The following is a 20,632-nucleotide window of genomic DNA, read 5'->3' as shown; positions in this document are numbered from 1 at the left end:
TCCCACAACTCATCTGGTCTTCGCTCATTAGTGTTCAAGGCCTCAAACCTGTTCCTGAGATGATTCTGAAATTCAGGTGGTATGAAATCAAAGTATACTTCAAAATTTTACAAGATTTGTTCCTTGGCCTACATAAAGTAGAAAGAACCTTAAAAGGTGTGTGGTTAGATCTGAAGCAAAATACCACAAGCATTCAAAGCAGATGACTTCTTTTTTCACAGTTCATAGTTCTATTAATGTTTATTTTTCTATCTTCTCTATATGGTGTTACACTGCTAATCCAAAGGTGGTGCTTTTCTGCTGATTCAAATAGACCAGTAGCTCCATGGGAGAGAGATGGGCAATCTCCTCTGCTGTGATTTATAGATTCTGAAATCCTTCTGGAGGGTCAGCTCTGAATAGATCCCAACTGGATGGCAATAAATTTTGAGGAAAAAACATGGTTTTCACTCATACTAATTTGTTGTTGTTATTGTTGTTATGTGCCATAGAGTCGCCTGTGACTCATAGCGACCCTATGTACAACAGCCCTAATCTCTGCCCTATCCTGTGCCAATCTCACCATCCATGACACACCTATCCCCATTATCACAGTGACTGAATCAATCCTTCTCATTGAGGGTCTTCCTCTCCTGTACTGTCTCTCTACCCTCCCAAGCATGACATCCCTGTCCAAGGACTGATGCTGTCTTGCAACATGTCCAAAGTATGTCAGATGAAGTTTCAGAATCCTTGCCTCCAAGAAGAAGCCTGGCTTCACCCTCTCCAGGACAAACCTGTTCATTTTCCTAGTAGTTCACAGTATATTCAATACTCTTCTCCAACACCACAGCTCAATGGCATAAATTCTCCTTCTATCATCCCTAGTCATTGTCCAGCTCTCTGATGCATAGCAAGTGATTGCAAAGACAATGGCATGTATCTGGAACATCTTAGTCTCCAGACTGACACCATTGCTCTTCAGTACTTTAGAGAGGTCTCTAACCTCAAACTTTCCCATCGCAATGCGTCTATTAATTTCCTGGCTGCTGGTGCCAAGAGTGTTGACTGTGGAGCCAAGCAAACTAAATCTGTGAACAATCTCAATCTCTTCACCATCCATCCTGATGCTGCAAATTGGCCCAGTGGTGAAAATCTTTGTTTTCTTGATATTTATCCTCAATCCATACTGAAGATTGCTGTCCCTGACCTGCCACAGCAAATGCTCCATTAATTTAGGTAGAGAAAGAATAAGAACCTATCAACTTCTTTACCAGAATTCGTTTTCTAATTTGAAGAGAACTTTAAAGTCCACTTTTCTCTTTTCAGGTTAAGTAACATCAGTTACTTTTTGTTCACAGAGCTTCCCTTAATTTCCCCTTTTTTCTTTACTTTTTTGTGTTCCTTGTCAATTTGCTAATGTCTAAAATATTACAATTTCTAGGAAATAACTAGAGATGGTGTTTATTAGTCTTACCTTACTAATTATGGAAAAAGGTTACTCCTGGGCCCTGGACGTGCTTGCAAATTCATTACAGATATCTTCAGAGGGAATGGAGCTCCCGACGTTAAGCACAAGAAAGTATGCAACCATTATGAAAACCTTCCCCAGTATTTCTTTATAAAATCAATTGTTAGTAAATGAGGACACCAAGGCTACACATATTCCATTTATTCATCAATCAATATGCATTTTGCACCAAACTAGAAACATATAAAAAAGAAAAAAATATATAAATCTTATCCTTATGGTATTTATGATTCCCGAGGAGAAAAAAAAATTAGACACGTGAAAATTACATTATTTCAGGAAGGAGCCATATTGAAACAATTCTAAAATAATAAAACAGAAACTGAGTTATTTAGACTTGTTGTGAAAATGAAGAAAAGATGGCAAATGGAAGTCCAACTGGATTATTCAAGGACAAATTTTCTAGGGTACATGCCTTTTGAAGAAGTAGAGACAGATTCTTAGAAGGCTAGTCTGTACCCTAATTCATGTGAGCTTCCTGATGTAATATTTAAAAAACAGAGAAAAAAACACCACCACCACAGAACTAAGGGGGGGAAAAACTGTACTGCTCCCTCAATTATAATCTTGTTCATCACTGCTTCCAGGATTGATTAAATGTTCTTGGGTTCCATCCCAAATGAAACTATTTTCATCTTCGATAACATAGAATATTTCTAAAATATTTCTGTTGCTGATATTTAGAGATGTCTCAAACTGGCAAATATCTAACATGTAGGTTTGACCAGGTATTTCATGGGAGAAATTATTATTTATATTTTCTCTTACTTCTTGGTTCAGGTTTGCTCTTGAGCTTTGGAAATAGTTATTTAATAAGTTGTTATTTTCATCAACTACTCCAAAGATTTCATTTGCCTGACTACCAAGACCCTGTTTATTTACATTCATTTCCTCCATAACTAGCAATAATGTGTGCAAGAAATTCACATAAAATCTTTTATTTAAACATGAATGAAATTTCTTTAAATTGCTTTTCCCCTCTGAGTCCAGTAAAGTAATCCTTTTTAATATTTTTCTTTCATTCATCAAGGTATATGTGTTACTGAAATAAAGCCGATCAAATGCCTCATCGGTGGTATTATTGATAAATAGGTCACTCCTAGTTTTACTATACATATCTTTGACTATGTTTTTGTTTGAATATACCAAATATGGGTGTCGTTTCATCCATAAATGGAAACCCAAGAAATTCTCAATATCTGAATCTTTGCGATATGCAAATCCTCGGTCTCCCTCATTTATAGGTTGGATAATAACTGTTAGTATTGGGCAATGTTGGCCACAAATAGCATAGAGTTTATCCAAAGAGTCACCTTCCTGAAGAGTACCATGAACTATATTTCTTTGGGGCAATGGCTGATGTCTAATAGCATCATCAGAGAGAGGATGGATTTTGTTTCCAGGGGGTGTAAACACATGAGTGACAGATGTGCATATTTTTCTGGATGGATGATTCCCCTTCTCCTCATCCTGTTGATCTTTATTTTGAAAGTCTAGTAAATCATCATGAAAAGGCTCAGAGTCACTACCATGAGGCATATTAAAATAGTGACATTTCAGTTCAAGAGGTTGAGTAAGTTCCTCCAGTTCTGAAGAGGATAGTTCAGCCATAGTTGACCCTGGAGCCAAATTTCCAAAATGTGAATATGGTACCTCATTGGCGTTATTATCAAGTAGGGTATCAACTGATGTGGTGTCTATGTTTCCATACACACCAGGATTTTCAAGAGATGACATCCTTAACAAATGATTTTCTTTCAAGAACCACTTGCCTTTGTCAATCAGCACTCCTTCCTCTATGTACCTTTGGATTCTGTTATGATCACTTTGTTTTGTATTATGGTCCACAAAAGCTTCCTCTTTATAATTGGCCCGCACATCCTTAAAGTCACATTTATCTTGTATTTCCTCTTGAAATTCCTGCAACACAGGTGAATTACTAGAGATTGGTTCAAAGGAACCAAATGACTGATCTTCAGAATTGTAAGGGCCTGTTTTCCCACCACAGTGAAATTCCATAGAGTCGTGAGGACAAACCCGAAATCTTTGTGTAGTCCCCAAAAATAGAGACGGCTTCATATTTTCTGCTTTGCCATAAAGATTTTCTATTGTCCTTTTAACAAAGCCTCTGTTGTATTCTTTTTCCTGGGCAGTCTCATTACCACTGTCATTGGAAACATCGCTGGATGTTTTATATGGCTGTTCACTCTCACTGTCCTGCCTGTAGTCTGACAAGTCAGAAGTGACTGGACTTCTTAAGCATTTCCTAAAACCAAGAGGAGACTCTGAATTATTTCCAATTTCTGTGCTTTTCACTATCATTTTTACTCTCATTTTTGTTTTTCCTTCATTGGTCTCCTTTTCAGAGTTTTGCTTAGAATCATAGCAAAAAACTAAAGATGGTGATGTTGCCAGTCCTCCACTAACTGCTTCGCAGCTCACATCACACTTCCTTTCTTCATTTATAATGCCTCTGCTAGGGACTTCTCTCTGTTCTAGACCTTCTCTAACCTCTAACTCTTTTTTAGTTGACTCTTCAGCAGCTTGCTGTCCTACACTTTCTTTGGTATTGAAAAGATCAACTATCTCGTTTTCTAATTCTTCAAAAGATTCCAGTTCTGACACACTTCTTTCACTTGAGGTCAAGCTGTTGGTTGTCGACCCTGCTTCTTCAGAAGACCTTGATTCTTCATTATCAAAGGATGGATATGCATCTTGATTTTTATCCTTTAGGGAACAACTCTGCAATAGGGCTAGAGACCCATGTGTATTCTCATCAGATTCTGGTTCTGCTGCATTTTGAGAAGGGCCACGATGGTTTAAATCACTCATATTTTGCTGTGACATCAATGTATTAATGCTGTTTTCATATCTAGTTTCTGTCAAACTATCGAGATTGTTTTTTAACTCATCAACTTTTTCTGACTCTTCAATCAATTCCATGTTATGAGTAGTAGATGGATTTTCTTTGAATTGTAAGATGTCATGGGAATTGCATAATTTGATGGGAATATAAGTCTCATCATTTGGACAAGATTCCTCATGGTTATGATTTTCTTTGTGAGTACAGGACACAGAATCAGCAAATGAACAAACCTCTTCCAGAAAGCAAGACTTATTCCCAGAACAAGTCTGATCTGTGGCACAATCATTGCTAGGGGCAAAAGTACCACCATGATTGCAGGTCTCTTCTGGAATAGAAACTTTGCCACATGGCAAATAAGTCATTTTGGAAGTACAGACTTCAGGGTCACTGGCCAAAGAGATTTCCTGTGTTTTTTCATTTTCAATACACTTAGGGATATGGTGACTTTTTGCTGTGAAACAATTTGCAGAAAAACTTATTGGAACTACATCTTGTTCTTTCTCAGTACGCTGAAAGCAATCCACGGTTGACTGTACTAAATTGGCAACAGCAGCCTTCAAGTCACCAGCTTCCTCTGTAATGGGAATGTGCTTTAAAACTTCCAACAATGCAAGTATTTCTGAAGATTTGCTGGAACTCTTGTGTGCATCACCTTGGCAGAAGCTGCTCATAATTCCCTTTAGGTTTAGCACCAGGAGCCAAGCTAGAAAAAGATTGGTGGATGGATTACATACTACAGGAGAAGGAAAAGAAACATCTGCAAGTGAAGCTGACACTGGAACAACTCCATTATGAGTCTTTTGAATACTAGGAACAGAAGCTTGCAATTGGTGAAGCAACAGTGCTAGCATGGGGTCTTTGTGAGTGTCCTCCTTCATAGGATCTACTTGAACAGCAACCTCTACACTTTCCTCTTTTGTAGCTAGGCTTATTTCTCGACAAGCAAGGCTTACATCTTGTCCTGCCTTTTCAGCAGATACTTGTCTTTTAGTATTGTGATCATCAGCAGATGATCGTGATAAAGTACCACATTCACTTTGAGAAACCAAACGCGTGTCATTCAGACACTCAACTTGGCTCTCACAGAGGTCTTTGGTAAGTTCTTCACCATCATTTTTGTCAATAAGAGCCTTACCTACCTCTTCACTTATATTATCACCTGTCAAATTGGCATTTTTAGTTATGTGTTTACTATTCTCAATAATTAAATTATTGCCTTTCCTTAAATTTGTGTGATTGCTTCCTGGAAAACCACTATTATTACACCTTACCACATTCTTTTTCTTTTTGCTTATGGGAGTTGATCTTCTAGGTTGCAAAGCTGGAAACGGATTTATGTTCTGCAACCATCTCTGCACATAACTCTGAACTGAATGATGGGTAATATCATCAGGAATACTATTTTTTTTCAGAGACACTAAGGAATTCGTCCTGGTCTTAGTGTTTTGTTTACTTACAATCGTACCTGATTTCAACTTTTCTTTTTGCTTTTTCTGTTTTTTTAATGTTATGTGTGAATGGTTAGTATTTGAAAGTAAACTCTTCTTTGTCACTTCTCCCAAATACTCAGATGCCACCTCTGCCTGGGTTTGTATTCCACAAAACATTTTTGGTGCTTGCTCAAGCATGTTAAAGACATGAAATAAACTCTGATTTTCAAAAGTATTTCTACAATATTTAAATTTGCTCTGAGAAAATACCTTCTCTCCATGACCAATCACTTTCTTTGCAGGCCCTCCTAAGCTCATTTTTCTTAGTGGTTTGGATTTTGCTTTGGTAATGAGTCCATGAACCTTAAGATTCTGAGTAGTATTTAATTTCGTTCTTTGAAAATTCTTAGAAATCATAGGATTCAGATTAGTTTTGGAGTAGAAATTATTTGATTCAATTGGCATGGCAGGTGCATGGAAGTCTTCCTCACAAAGTGTCCCATTTTTAAGGGGAATGTGGGAATCTCGCAGTCTGGATTCCTGGGCAATTTTGCCTCTTATGTTCATTTTCTGGCTCTTGATGGGGGTTCCTTTAGTTATAATCCCCCAATCCTTTTGCCTTGTATTTATTACCTGTTGCTGAGATTGCTTCTGCTGTTGCTTCCTCTTCTTTTTACTTGCAACAGATGATGTTAATCCACACTGAGAAAATTCACTAATTAGTTTGTCAATTCTTGTGGTGGCGGCTGAGGATCCTACTGAAGGTGAGGTTTCAGAAATAGTTGTGTCAGTTCCAGAGCTGTTACCTGAAGAGTGAGTTGCATCTGCTGAAACAGGGCTAAACCTATCATTGGTGTCATCACAAGGTCCGGAGATCCTGGTGGTAGTTTTCCTGTCTGGTATTATATAATCAACTCTATTTTGTTCTGCAATTGAGTTCTCTGAAACAGACTGTGATAAGTCATTATGGGCCATCTCTAACATCTTTTGACTTGTAATTTCTATAACATCAGTACTTGACTTCAGCAGTCTGTTTTCCTTTTTTCTTTCTGAAGATGACTCCATCGGTTCACCATTATTGATTTGAACAAGACTTGGTTTAGTAGATATGGATGACATTTTACTACTAGAGTGCGTGAACAAATGATACCCAGATTTGTCGTCTTCTTCTTGCATTTCTTCACTATATGAAAACTGTTTAATCCTTCTTTCCTGAGTCTCTGTTTCAGACACTAAGGTCACACTCCCTAGCATAGATTTTTTTTTTCTCACTCTCCTTGGTCCAGGTGTAGGAGGCCTATAAAAATGGCGCTTTTCTTGATCCTGAATTACTCGAGTGTCATCTGTGTCCACAGCTGTGTTCTCCCAACTACCAGAACTGCAAGTTTCAATGCTCTGAGCTGTCATTTGAGTGTTTATCTCCTCTACTATACTGTTCTCTTGACTACTGCTTTTCATCATTGGTAGGATTTCTGCAGACAATGAACAAGCTGAGAGCTTTAAATCAGATGACGGATCATCTGCTCTTTCGGAAAAACTGCTTATCGCACATTTTTCATCACCAATAGGAAGGTCAGCTCTACTGACAGTGGTTGTCCATCTAATGGTTTCCTCCTCTTTTATCTTAAATCGAACTTTCATCTCAACAGTCATAGTGCCATCCTGATTAAAAATAACCGACTTTTCAATATCATCTTCAGAAGGCTCCATCATTAAATTCTGAGAATCATTTTTTTCTAAGGCCAAGTAATTCTCAGGAGTGACAGAGGAGTCTGAGCAGCAATCATTACTATTTGTATGCATTTTGTGAGAAGAAACAGAACAAATCTGGGACCTTGGACTTGAAGGCACATGTGTGCTCACTATTCCAAAATGTTACAAAAAGGGAAAAAAATCCCACATCAAAATACAGTACGGAACAGAAAAAAGTTAGAAATATCCAGTGAAAAATGCAGCAAAGAAGAAAAGGAAAAAGAGGAAGAATTAGTATGACAAGCACAGTATTATCTGATTTTCATAGTAAAATGTCATTGATAAAATTTCATTTATCTCCCAGTTATGTAGCCAATGTTGCTTGAGAAATTACTCTTAAAATGAGACCTTAAAATTCTACTTAATAAGGTGATCCAAAAAAACTTAACTTTAATAAGTTTAATAAAGTTACTTAAATAAGGATTATGTAATGTGGGAATTCTTAAGGATTATAACAAAAACCAAGGGATTTACTTTACTAATAGTAAAATTGTGGACTAATCAAGTACTACCTACCCCATTCAAACAATAGCAATTTACAGTAATATTTATTTTCACTCAATATTCTATGTACATCAAGGGACTAATTTGTAGTTTTTTGAAAGTTGAAGTATTTTAGAAATTTATTTAAAAGGCTTGATTAATTAAGCAATAATTATAAATTTAGCATTTTATTTACTTTATATAGTCACTATACTTTAATATAAGGTAGGAAAGGGAATGAGAGAGACACAGACCCAAACAGGCTTTTAATGTATGTCTCCAGTGGTAACTTTGGCATTCATGTTTCCTTAGGTTAACCAAATTTCCATGAGTAGTTTGAATAGATTTTCACTTGCTCCCTGATGTTTAATATTTAAAGGTATAAACCTACAATTATTTTTATTATTTTGTATAGACTTTTCTCAAACTTGCAAATAAAGTCATTTCTCTCTCTCATTAAAGGTAAAATTTAAAGTCCTTAAATTCCCTAAAATCATATTTAATGTCCTATTCCAGACCCAAAATAATTAAATCACTTGTAAAATGACCAAAGTAAAATACTAACAGATGCACCTGTGATTAACTACGGAATATATAGCTATGATAGATCATAAAATGGCAATGATAAATGACCCATTTTCCCTCACTAACAATAGGTAGTGATATTTAAACTGATTAAAATGTAAGTTGTTCCACATGTAAAGAGAATGAAAATGAAAATGACGTGTAAACAGCAATCAATACTTTCATTTACAGCTGAAATTTTCCTGGAAATACTCAGCACAACGACTAGTGAGAATGACCATGTAGTCTCAGACTACGCACAGCCTAAAACACCAGCCTGGGCCTTACGAGGCTCTCATCTGCCACATCCAAAGGATAATAGAGGTGAGCAGCAGTTGCTGATGAATTAACCTATTTTATGGTTAATCAGCCAAATTACACTATAATTGGCTATATGGATTTTTAAAAATTAAATAAACAAAAAGTAGATTTTTACTGGAATCACTGCAGAAAGGAAAGTGTATCTCAAGTTAGAGACCTGAAACTTTCATTCTGCTAATGTGCTGAGCTCAGCCACGGATATGCATGCTACTATTTAAAGAAAACTGCATCTACCAGAACCATCACTTACAAGAATTCCAGAGAATTCTGTTCCCAATGTAGAAACATTGGCATTCTGGCTTTTTAACTAAGACCTCTGATGGTATAGTACCTAGGGAGCTTCCCTGCTAACCCAAAGGCAAAGCCCCTCTAGTGGTTCAAATCCTCCAGCAGCTTTGCTGGCAAAGATCAACAATTTCCATCCATGCAATTAGTCTCAGAAAAGCAATGAAGGGTCAGCTATCAGTTCCAACTCAATGACCGTGAGTGATATATGCAAAAAGGTCTTGAGGTGACACAAACCAGGTGTTACAGAGAGCAAATTTAAGGGAGCTTTGCAGGCCTAGTGATAAGAATGCTGCTTTGCATCCCAAAGGCACACATTTCAAATCCACTGGCTTCTCCATGGGAGAAACATAGGCAATCTCCTACCATGAGATTTATAACCTCTGAAAACTTGCCGGAGGGCCAGCTATGGGTTGGTTCTGACTTGATGGTATACAGCAACAATATTAACCCAAAGAATGGTGGTTCAAATCTACCCAGCTATGCTGCAAAAGAAAGGTCTAGCAGTCATGTATGCATAATAATTTGCTCATTCTCTGTCATCCTTTCTCTCATATTCCCTCACTCTGAGATATATATTCTCTCTCTCTCTCTCTCTCTCTCTCTCCTCTCTCTGCCATTGAGTCAGAAATGACTCATAGCTGTCCCTCTACAGAGCACTTGTTCTCTGTAACACATGAAGTTGTCATGTGTTCGAATCTACTCCATAGCAATGACGTTGTTTTGCTTTATTTTTCTTAATTTGATGGGAGGGGGGAATACTCTAACAAACTAATATACCCCAATTTAAATAAACATGTCATTGATTTCATTAATTTAGAGAACTAAAAAGCATAGTCATTATAACTCTTTCCAAAGATAAATATCACCAATTTAACATTCTAATGTTTTGGGGGTTTTTTGTTGTTGTTGTTGTTGTTTGTAGCTCATATCTTCTCTTCAGGATGAAGGAAATTAAGCATTTAAGCATGGATTCTTGTTTTTGTTGCTGAGGTTAAAAAAAAAAATCTTAAAAGCTTAGGGCTGAAAATAAGTTATATATTTAAGTGACTTACTCTTTCTGCTTTCCGACCGAGCATTTCCTTTGGGGTGTGCTCGATGAACAGCCCCCGGTGGCCTAGCAGGAAACAAGTACTTTTGGATGTCATAATTTCCTGGTTTAAATGGCTCCCTTCCTGCTGCCACAATGGCTCCAGAGCTCAGGACCACCGCCTGGAGACTAGGAATCTACAAGAAAGCAAACAATTCAGGTCTTCACTTAAGCTACATAAAATTTTGTTCTTTCCATGTGTTCATCATGCAATCTGACTAAATCATTTTGAGAATTCCATGGACTTCTTGAAATGACCAAGCATTTGGTAGGGATTATCAATAAACCAAAGATCACTGCCCTACATCCGGTTTCTGCGGTGGTAAATTTTTACTGGAGGAGACTGCTTACATGTCTCCCTGGAAGGAGCTGGTGAACTTGAACTATTGACCTTTCAACTGGCCTGTTAGTACTGCCCCCTGTCTCTACACACACACACACACACACACACACACACACACACACACACACACGCCACTAGAGCTCCTTTAAGAATTAATTGTGATAGGGTGGTGGTGGTGGTGGTGGTTGTTGTTGTTGTTGTTGTGTACCACTGAGTCGGACTTAACCCATAGCTGACCAGCAAGTTTTCAGAGGTAAAAACTCGCACGAGAGGAGAATGCCCATCTTTCAGGTGGTAAAGAGTAGATTCAAACCTTGAACCTTTGAGCTGGCAGTGTAGCTAGCTCCTTTTCACTAAGCCATACAAAATAAATAAAGTATATGAATGAGGGGAGGGCAGTATCTTTGATGAGCACTGCTGCTAGGTGGAGACAAGACTAGTTGTACATTTTACAAGAATACATTTTAATATTAAAATTTAAGAAACCGCACAATTACGAAACTCTGTGCTCACTCATAGCAATATTTTAAGAGTAAAATGGCCCTATAAGGCCTCCAAGCAGACTGCCCGCAAATTTCACCAGTTGTAATTGGTGAGTTCGAACCATCAACTTTTTAGTTAGTTCATTACAGAATAAGCAATCTTTAAAAAAAAAAAAAAAGGTGTTCAAGATTGCTTCTGTCCTCTCTAACAGAAGTTCGAGCACCTGCCAATGAGCTCCAAAGCCAGTTGGAAAAAACCAGACCTGCCTGGAGGATCCAGGAAAAACTCTGGCCAGATTCCCAAGAAAATCTCAAACTCATCCAGTAAGAACCGACCCATAGCCGACCCTCCAGTGGGTTTTCAGAGGCGGTAGGTAAATTGCACGGATGGAAACTGCTCAAGCTTCTTCCGCAGAGCAGCTGGTGGATTCGAACCACAAGAGAGGTTGGGGAATTTGGTTAGCAGTGCAGCTCTCTAAGGGCTATGCTCCAGAGCTCCAGCAGAGCAAAAGAAGAATGTGGGAGAAAGACCTGGCGGTTGTGCCAGCCTAGAGGAGGGGAAAATACTGTTCGGTCTGCTGGACCTAGAGAACCAGGTGCAGGGGGAGGCTAGAGGCTGAAGGAGCCCGACGAAGGCGAGGGCGAAGGACGACCGTACTTTGGGCCGACAGACCCCAGAACCCCAGCGCACAGCGTACACACCTTCCGTCCGTCCGTCGCGTACAGCTTCACCACTGGGCACCGCAGGACCTCGGCGAGGTGCTGCAGAAAGGCCTCGAAGCTCTGGGTGACACCGCGGCTGGCCACCACCACGCGCCCACTGCGCGGGTCTCCGTTGCGGAAGATCACGAGCCTGCGGGACCCGCGCAGCCAGGAGGCCGGGGGCGCGCGGCGCGGCGAGTGGACGCTGAGCGCGCGGCTGCTGTGCCAAGGCCGAGGCCGGCGGCGCGCGCGCTCCAGGTCCACTGGCTGCGCGCGCTGCCTGTGCGAGCACAGGTAGGCCCGCCCGTCTTGCAGCTGCTCCAGCTGCGTGACGCTGTGCCGGCCCCGCGGGGTGCTGATGTTCCTCACCCCAAACGGCAGGGGCACCTTCGAGGACAGGTTATCAAGTAGAGCATCGAAGGTTTTGAAGGAGCGGGGATTGACGACCACAGTGACGCCTCCGAACTGGGGGTCTCCACTCTTGTAGAAACTGATGCGTTTGGCCACCACAGGTTGAGTGACGCTCGGGTGGCGAGGCGGGGCAACCTGGCCTTCAGAAGATCGCTGCTGAATCATTGAGAAACTAGTGGAAGGGGTTTCACTCATCTTGGTTGAGACCTAGAGAGACAAGAAAAGTGTTAGTCTCCAGGAGCAGCTGGTGGATTCAAACTGTGTGCCTTTGAGATTTTTCAGCACAGCTTCTTACCACTAGGCCACCAGAGCTCCCAAAGCAATTATGCCTGACATACAGATTAGGATTTTCATTTTTTTCCACAAATTTGTTTATATGTGCCATTTTTGAAAGATAATTTTAAGTGTCTTAAAAGAAAAGGGCATACATGTAACAATGAAATAAAGATAATTATAGTTAAAACAATGTAAATGCCTTACTAAGGGTTTGTTGTTGTTAGGTGTCATCAAGTCCACTTAGACCCTATGAACAACAGATCTGAATCTTCCTCTGTCTTGTCCCATCCTCACCTTCTATCACATTATGAAGTCCATTCTTAAAGTTATTTAGCCAATACATCTTATTAAGGGTAGTCCTCTCATTCTCACCCTCCACCTTTTCCAACTTGATGTGTTTTCCCAAGGACTGTTCCATCCAGACAATGTGCCCAATTAAAGTTTCACCTTTCTTGTCTCTAAAGAGCACCCTGGTTGCACTTGCTTCCTCCAGCATAGATTTGTTTATTCTTTCATCAGCCCATATTCATAATATCTTTAAGGAAGGAAGGAAGAAAGAAAGAAAAGGAAGGACATCTTCTTGCTGTTGCTGTTTGCCATGGTGTCAGAACCAACTCATAGCTGACGCTTTTGTGGGTTTTCAGATGTTGTAAGTCACAGGAGGAGACTAACCATATTTCCCTCCCAGATCAGCTGGTGAAGTCACGTCTTCTGCCTTTGGGGTGGCAGCACAATTCCTCAACACTGAGATACCATACCTGCCTAACAAAGGGCCTAGGTAAATAAATTATTATATATACACTTATGCAGCCGTTCTATATGTCTTTATAGATCTCTATCAACATAGGAGCTCTGGTTGCATAGTCTGTAGAGAGTTGCATAGTTAAAGCAAAGGTGGTGCAGCTCTTGTGTTTCAACTCCACTACCTACTTCACAGAAAAATGACGGACAGTCTCCTTCTGTACAATTTAGAACCTCTGAGAAACTACTAGAGAATCAGTTATGAGTCGATCCCAATTTGGCAGCAAAGAGCTTGAGATTTTTGTTTGATTTATTGGTATAGAAAAAGGGTCACTAAATATTAGTAAATGAAAAAACACAGTCTTTCCTGACATTGACTTACATATATACACATACACACAAATATATATACACATAAATATATATATATACACACAAATATATATATACACATGCATATAAACACAAATGTGTGTGTGTGTGTGTGTGTGTGTGTGTATCCACACACACAAATAAGGAAAAATTTGGAAGTATGTACATTCTAATGTTAATAGTACTTACCACTCAAAAACAGAGCAATGGACAGACTATTATTTGTGAGTTTGGGGTTTGTTTTGTTTTAACTTTGAATTTTTAGAAATTAACAGGAATCATTGAACAATTTTAAAATAAAAAAGAAGCACAAATCACAAACCATCTAGTGAGAAAGATAAAAGAGTGTTGTAGTTGATAAGTGTAGTTCCTCATATTTTGACAGTCAAGTGAACAAGGCAAGGTTATAAACTTCTAATTGTCTCTGAAATGGAACCAACTGAATCCCTATAGAGGAAAATGTCTCTTACCATTGAATTCTAGGAGGAATATATCACATAGATACTTAGAGGAAAGACGGCCATATAGTGTATATATGTATAGATACTGTGTAACACTTCCCCTGAAGACTAGTATGAAATTCAGAAAAATATACATATCTCCTACCTTGCTCAGGGAAACCTGGATTTAAATGAATGGCAGACAGCATTGAGACAGCCGCTAAAAATGGTGGAATCTGAGTAATGCTCCCTCTAGTGGTAGTAACATTAAAACTTAGGGATGGGAGGCCAAAAGAACAGACAGACTCCTTAAAGTCAAGAGTGGTGAAGCTTTGGCTCACATATTTTGAGTATATTATTAGGAAGAATGATTTCTTAAAATAGAACATCATGCTTGGAAAGGTAGAAGGTTGGTCAAACAGAGGAAGAACTTCAACCAGATAGATCGATACAATGACTGCTGCAATGGCCTCAAGTGTGTCAGAAAGAATGAGGATAGATAGCACAGGACAGGACAGGGTTTAAGTCTGTTGTTCACAGAGTCACTAAGAGTTATACTCGACTCAACAGTATCTAAAACCAACATTGTTCTTAAGGAGCTGCTCTGTCAAACCAAAGACACACAGTTTGAATACACCAGCTGCTCCACGGGAAAGAGATGGGCAAATCGTCTCCCAAACTGCCTCTGAAAGCTTGATTGTCAGCTATGAGTCGGTTCTGACTTGAAGGCACATAACAACAAAAGTGAATTTTCAATAAAGTCAGAGACTGTGATTGACAAGTAAAACTGTGTTTAGATGGGTTGATCCAGGTCTGAGTTTTTATTTGTGCCATCATATGGCTATTTCCTGTTGCTTTAACAGAATTCAGTTCTTGCTGCTCTTTGACAAAGGAAAGGAGCCCTGGTAGTTAATATGCAACCTATTGAGCTGCTGACTGAAAGGTTGGCAGTTTGAATCAGTGGAAGAAGGATGAGCATTGCCATCATGCAAAGATGTACATATGGTGGTTTATTCACACAATGGAATACTATGCAGCATTGGAAAACAAGGAACTTATGAAATATTATACAAAATTTGGAGGACATTATGCTGACTGAACTATCTCAGTCACAAAAGGACAAATACTGCATAATGCCACTGTTAAAAAATAAGACTGACATCGGGGTTGGGTAAACTGAGAGGGGATAAATCATGTACACCACATTGAAAGAGATGAGGAAGATAACTGTTTAAAAGGAATATATGATTAGGTATTATTTGCATGACAACAGTCTAGAATAAGAGTTGCATAGTAAATTGGACTTGGGGACAGGAGGGATTGTATAACAATGAAAGATTATTTTTTTTTCTTTTTTCAAAAAGAAAACGAACTGAAAGAGAGGGTAGGCAGAGAGGAAAATGTACAACAATGAATGAATGAGGAAAATATTAATAAAACAAAGAAATAATCTGACAAGCATGCTTATAATATATAGCTTTATATTAGTATTAAAAAAGAATAAAAATCAGCAGACCCAATATAAATGAGAGGGGGAAGTGTACAGATGATGAGGGGTAGCTTTGAGCAGCAACAGGTTTGACAGAGGAAGAATACTCAGCTGCTGTGAAACAAGGGGACCATTTAAAGACAAAATGAGCCAAGTAAATAGTCATTGTGGTGGTGGTGGTGGTGGTGGAGTTACAAACAGACAAGTCAGAACCAACCTAATGGGTTTTCAGAGGCTGTAAATCGCACTGGAGGAGATTGCCCATCTTTCTTCCTCAGGGCAGCTGGTGGATTCGAATTGGATGTCTTTTGATTGGCAGCATATCTCCTTACCACTATGCCACCAGAACTTTCTAGTTATTCTTACAGATAGGATATTAGTCATTATTACATGTATGAAAAAGACAAGTTTGTCAGTAAAAATCAGCTGTAAATCTTCCTTAAATGTTTGCAAGCCTTTATCTAAGATCTTTCATATATCCCCAATTTGATTTGCAAATCTTATTCTTCTGTAATTTAGGAAAATGTATCCAAAGATCAGCCGAGAAATTTGAGGTATTTCCCCTCTGCCCTCCCCTGAGCTGTTTGAAGTCATTATGTACTTAAGATCATAAAGGCAGCTGTAGCAGGGCTGGGCAGCAGGGAATCCAACTTTGCTATGTGGTCAGCAAAACTGCAGCCTCTTCTCACCCCCTTCCCATAACGTGGGCGCTGACCTTGAGCACACTGCTTAGTCTCTGTGTCCTCTGCAGCCGTAAGAAGGATGAGCTCCTTCGTGTTTAATTAAGGACTTCAGAGCACGCTATTCCACTTACATATAGTTTAAAATGCTTTACATGAATGGTATTTAAAACCATATTTAATCTAATTTTTAAATGGCTTTTAGTTATGTCTTTCAAGTTTGCTTCCTAGTTTTCTGTCCCTATATTTTACTGTTTTGAGGACTTCTGACCTGATGATCACCTTGGGAACATATCCGCACGGAAGATTTTACTTTTTCTTTTTGAAAGGATTCAGGGGCTGACCCAAGAATGTAGAGATTCTGTGTTCACATCAGTAGAGAAACGTTGAAAGATTAGTACAATAAAAATTCCTTGAAATTTGTGCCCTAACTAGATGACACAGACAGGTGTAGAATAATAGTTGAATAGAACCATTGCAAAAGAAGAAATAGAGCAGGTCATAAAGACTCCCCAACAAAAAAAAAGTACTGGACCGGATGGCTTCATGCCTGAATTTTACCAAACATTCAGAGAAGATCTATCACCAATTCTACATAAATTATTTCAAAATATAGGAAAATAAGGAACACTCCTAGAGACATTCTATGAAGGAAGCATAATCTTAATACCAAAACCAGACCAAGATATTGCCAAAAAAGAAAAATACAGATAAATATATCTCATTAACATAGATGTAAAAATCCTTAACAAAATCCTCGACAATGAAATCCAACAGCACATTTTAAAAAAAAATCATCATGATCAAGTGGAATTCAGAAGAAGAATGTAACAATGGTTCAGTATAAGAAAAACTATCAATGTAATTCACCACATTAACAAATCAAATAACAAGAATCTTATGATCCTAGCAATTGATGCAGGGAAAAATATTTGACAAAATCCAGCATCCTTCCTGATTAAGACATTCAGCAAAATAGGAATAGAAGGGAATATTATCAACATAGTTAGAAGTATATATTTAAAACTAAGAGCCAATATCATTCTCAATGGAGAAAAAGTAAAAGTATTTTCCTTGCAAACAGAGAGACCAGACAAGGATGCCCACTGTCACAATTACTATTCAGTATTGTATTGAAAGTACTTGCTAGGCACTATGACAAGAGAAGGAAATAAAAGGCATCCAAATGGGCTAAAAGATAGTTAAATTATCTCTATATGCAGATTGTATGATGCTGTACACAGAAAGCCCCAAGAAATCAACAAATACAACAACAAAAACCGTTAAAGCTAGTGGACCAATTTAGTAGGGTGGCAGGATATAAAACCAATATCCAAAAATCAGTGGGATTTCTCTACAGTAACAAAAAGAACTCAGAGAAGGAAACCAAGAATGCAATACTATTTACATTAGCCAACCACATTGAGATACTTGGGAATGAGCCTAACAAGATACACAGAATACATGGACAAAGAAAACTGCAGAATACTTCTGTGAGAAACAATAAAAGACTTAAGTAAAGGGAAAATTTTCCCTGTTAATGGGTAATATTGTGAAAATGACAATCCTCCCAAAAGCAATCTACATGTTTAATGCAATTCCAATATAGATACCAAATTCATTTTTCAAAGAGATCGAAAGGGAAATTGTCAAGCTTATTTGGAGAGGAAAGAGAACCTAAATAAACAAAGCACTTCTGAAAAACAAAAATAAAGTGGGAGGCATTACACTCCTTGATCTCAAAACCTACTCCATAGTGGAAATAATAAAAAACAGAATGGCACGGTGTAATGACAAGTGGCACATGGACCAATGGAATAGAATAGAAAACCCAGAAATGTACCTCTATAACTCTGGTCAGCTGATATTCCACAAGGAAATAAAACCTATAAAATAAGAGAAACGACAACCTCTTTAACAATGATGCTGGAAAAACTGGACTACTAACTGCAGAAAGCTGAAACAGGATCCTCATCTCACATCATACACAAAAATCAACTCAAGGTGGGAGGAAAGCCCAAAACCATAAAGTTCATAAGAGACAAACTGGGATCGAGCTTAGAAGGCCTAGTTTATGGTATAAAGAAGATGACAAATACAACCAGAAATACACAGTCTGGAGAGGATAAAATTGATGAATGGGGCCTTCTAAAGATTAAATCCCAGTGTGCATCAAAAACTAAAAAGTTTTAAAATAATGTGGAAAGATAGCCTACCAACTGGGGAAAAAAAACATTTGGCAAAGCTGTATCAGAAAAGGATGTTGTAAGTTTACAAAATATTCCTGAACTTCCAGATTACAAAATGGGCAAAAGACATGGAAAGACTTTTCACAATGGAAGACATTCAGATGGCCAACAGACACATGAAGAAATGCACCAAATCACTGACAATAAGAAAGATGCAAATCAAAACCAAATGAGATACCATCTCACCCCAATAGCAATGGCAAAGTTTAGCAGGGCAGCAAGCAATAAATGTTGGAGAGGATGTAGAGAGGTGGGAACTCTCATACACTGTTGGTGGGATTTTAAAATGGTACAACCACTCTGGAAGTCATTTTAAAAGACAGGGTATGGTGGGCAAAGTACAATGGTGAATAATTTTATAAAACATAATGCATGGGAACGGTTGTATGAAACACAATGTGGACGAAGTACAGTGTGAAACACAATTATATAAACTTTGTAAACAAACCAATAAGAAAATAATTTTTAAAAAATAAGTCAAATTAGTGAAAAAGTGTCACCTCCAGCTCCAAACACTGGTTGCAAGGCAGACGCCTAGAGGAGGGAAGGTGAGAGCTATATTCCAGCAGTTGAGAAGCCCTAGCAGGGATAGCACCTGAAAGGTTACTGGTTGAGGGTTGTTGTTGTTGTTAGGTGCCTTCGAGTCATAGACGACACATAGCGACCCTATGAATAAAAGGCTTGAGCACTGTTCACAGAGTTTCCAGAGGCAAGCCATTTCAGAAGTGGATGTCAATCATCCTTCCAAGCTTGTTTTAATTGGGGAGCTCCACAAAACACTGTCCACCATGGATAACCATTACCACATTTGGCACATCAGTCTCATAGTGTTTGGCATCACGGCAATCACGAGTTACCTCTGTACAGCAATGCACAGACCAGTACTATACCACCTAGAAGAATGTTTTGACAAAAAAACAATTTGAACCAGGCCTGAGGCAGATTAAAATCACCCACCTAGGGCTTAGTAGCATAATTTTCTGTCCACTAGGCCAACGTAGGAGCTGTAGCAAAAACACAGGTCACATGATCCTCATTGCATGTAAGCCCTCTGGAAATATCCAACAGTCACCAGCGAAGGTTTTAGAGAATATAGCAATTCCATTTAAGAGCTTATGTTAAGGCGAGTCTTTTGTATCTCCCAGAAGATAATAAAGAGTAGCTGTTACCACCGAACAAAAGGATCCTTGTCCACACTGAGCACAAAGTCACCATTGGGGAAGAAAGGGCAAACCACATATCTAAAGGAGTGAGTCCACCTTCAACCTGATATGATCCTGTGCTTGTCCTTCATGGTGAAAGAGTTCATGTTGCCGTGAGAACATGAAGGAGAGAGAGAAGAACTTGGAAGAAATAGCAGTTTCAAAATGTCTGTGTAAACCTGACAGGTGAAAGGCAGAGGGAGATTGAGACACCCTCCAAGAAGAAGGCAAATTTAAATAAGGAGACTGCTGGTGTGCACAACCAAGGTCAGCATTGCGGTCAGTACATCTGGACAGTAGAGTGGCCCCACCTGTGAAATGGCCACCTGCTTATGTAGCTTTTAGCACCTGTCTTAGTTGGACACATTCTTTAATTACCCTGTAAAACTAGTCAGAATCTGAATAGAAATTACAACAATCTTTTGCATACACATTTTAAATAACAAGGCTGAATGTTTTAAACAACATTGCCTCTGAAATGTAAATAAGACAATAATGCTACCTAGAGAACAAAGCAGTTCAATAACCTAAAATTGATCCAGTCTTCTGGCAGCATAGGCTGCATGCGCAGCACAGCACTTCTTCTAACAGTGGAGAAGGGAAACAACAGAATGTTTAACCCTTCCACTCTCCTCCCTAGAGGTAGCTTTTTGCTTCCAGATCAATCGATTTTAAAATCTACAGTTAATGACTTAACCATTTGTTATCAATATCATCCACTCTTTTGGGAAGAATATTAGACCCTGGAGTTAACATGAGAATGTTTTTCTTTTCTTTTCTTTTTTTCAAGTTAAACAGATTTTTCAACTTCCTTTGATTTATTATAATCTCATAACTCAGCCACGGTTAGATTCTCTTGTGACCCCATTATTCATACCCAGCTGTACATTTAAATCTATGCTGTCAGAGTTCCCTCCACCACTCTCTTCACCACTTCAGAGCAT

General features: G+C 38.7%; 1 protein-coding gene across 1 annotated transcript in view; it reads right to left on the bottom strand.

Annotated features, from left to right (window-relative positions):
- The window catches only part of LOC102868630, a 504,064-nt gene extending 491,630 nt beyond the window's left edge, over window positions 1-12,434 (bottom strand). The window contains exons 1-2 of the mRNA XM_006900538.1: window positions 11,829-12,434; window positions 10,267-10,438 (exon numbers count right to left, since the gene is read on the bottom strand). Coding sequence (XP_006900600.1) covers window positions 10,267-10,438; window positions 11,829-12,434 — 778 coding nt within the window. The remainder of the gene's footprint in view (window positions 1-10,266; window positions 10,439-11,828) is intronic.
- Window positions 12,435-20,632: the final 8,198 nt, after the last annotated feature.

The sequence above is a fragment of the Elephantulus edwardii genome, unplaced genomic scaffold, assembly GCF_000299155.1.
Source record: "Elephantulus edwardii isolate Elephantulus edwardi_28Jun2011 unplaced genomic scaffold, EleEdw1.0 scaffold00287, whole genome shotgun sequence".
Classification (NCBI taxonomy): domain Eukaryota; kingdom Metazoa; phylum Chordata; class Mammalia; order Macroscelidea; family Macroscelididae; genus Elephantulus; species Elephantulus edwardii.
Note: the sequence above shows the minus strand (reverse complement) of the source record. Positions and strands in the feature narration are given on the sequence as shown.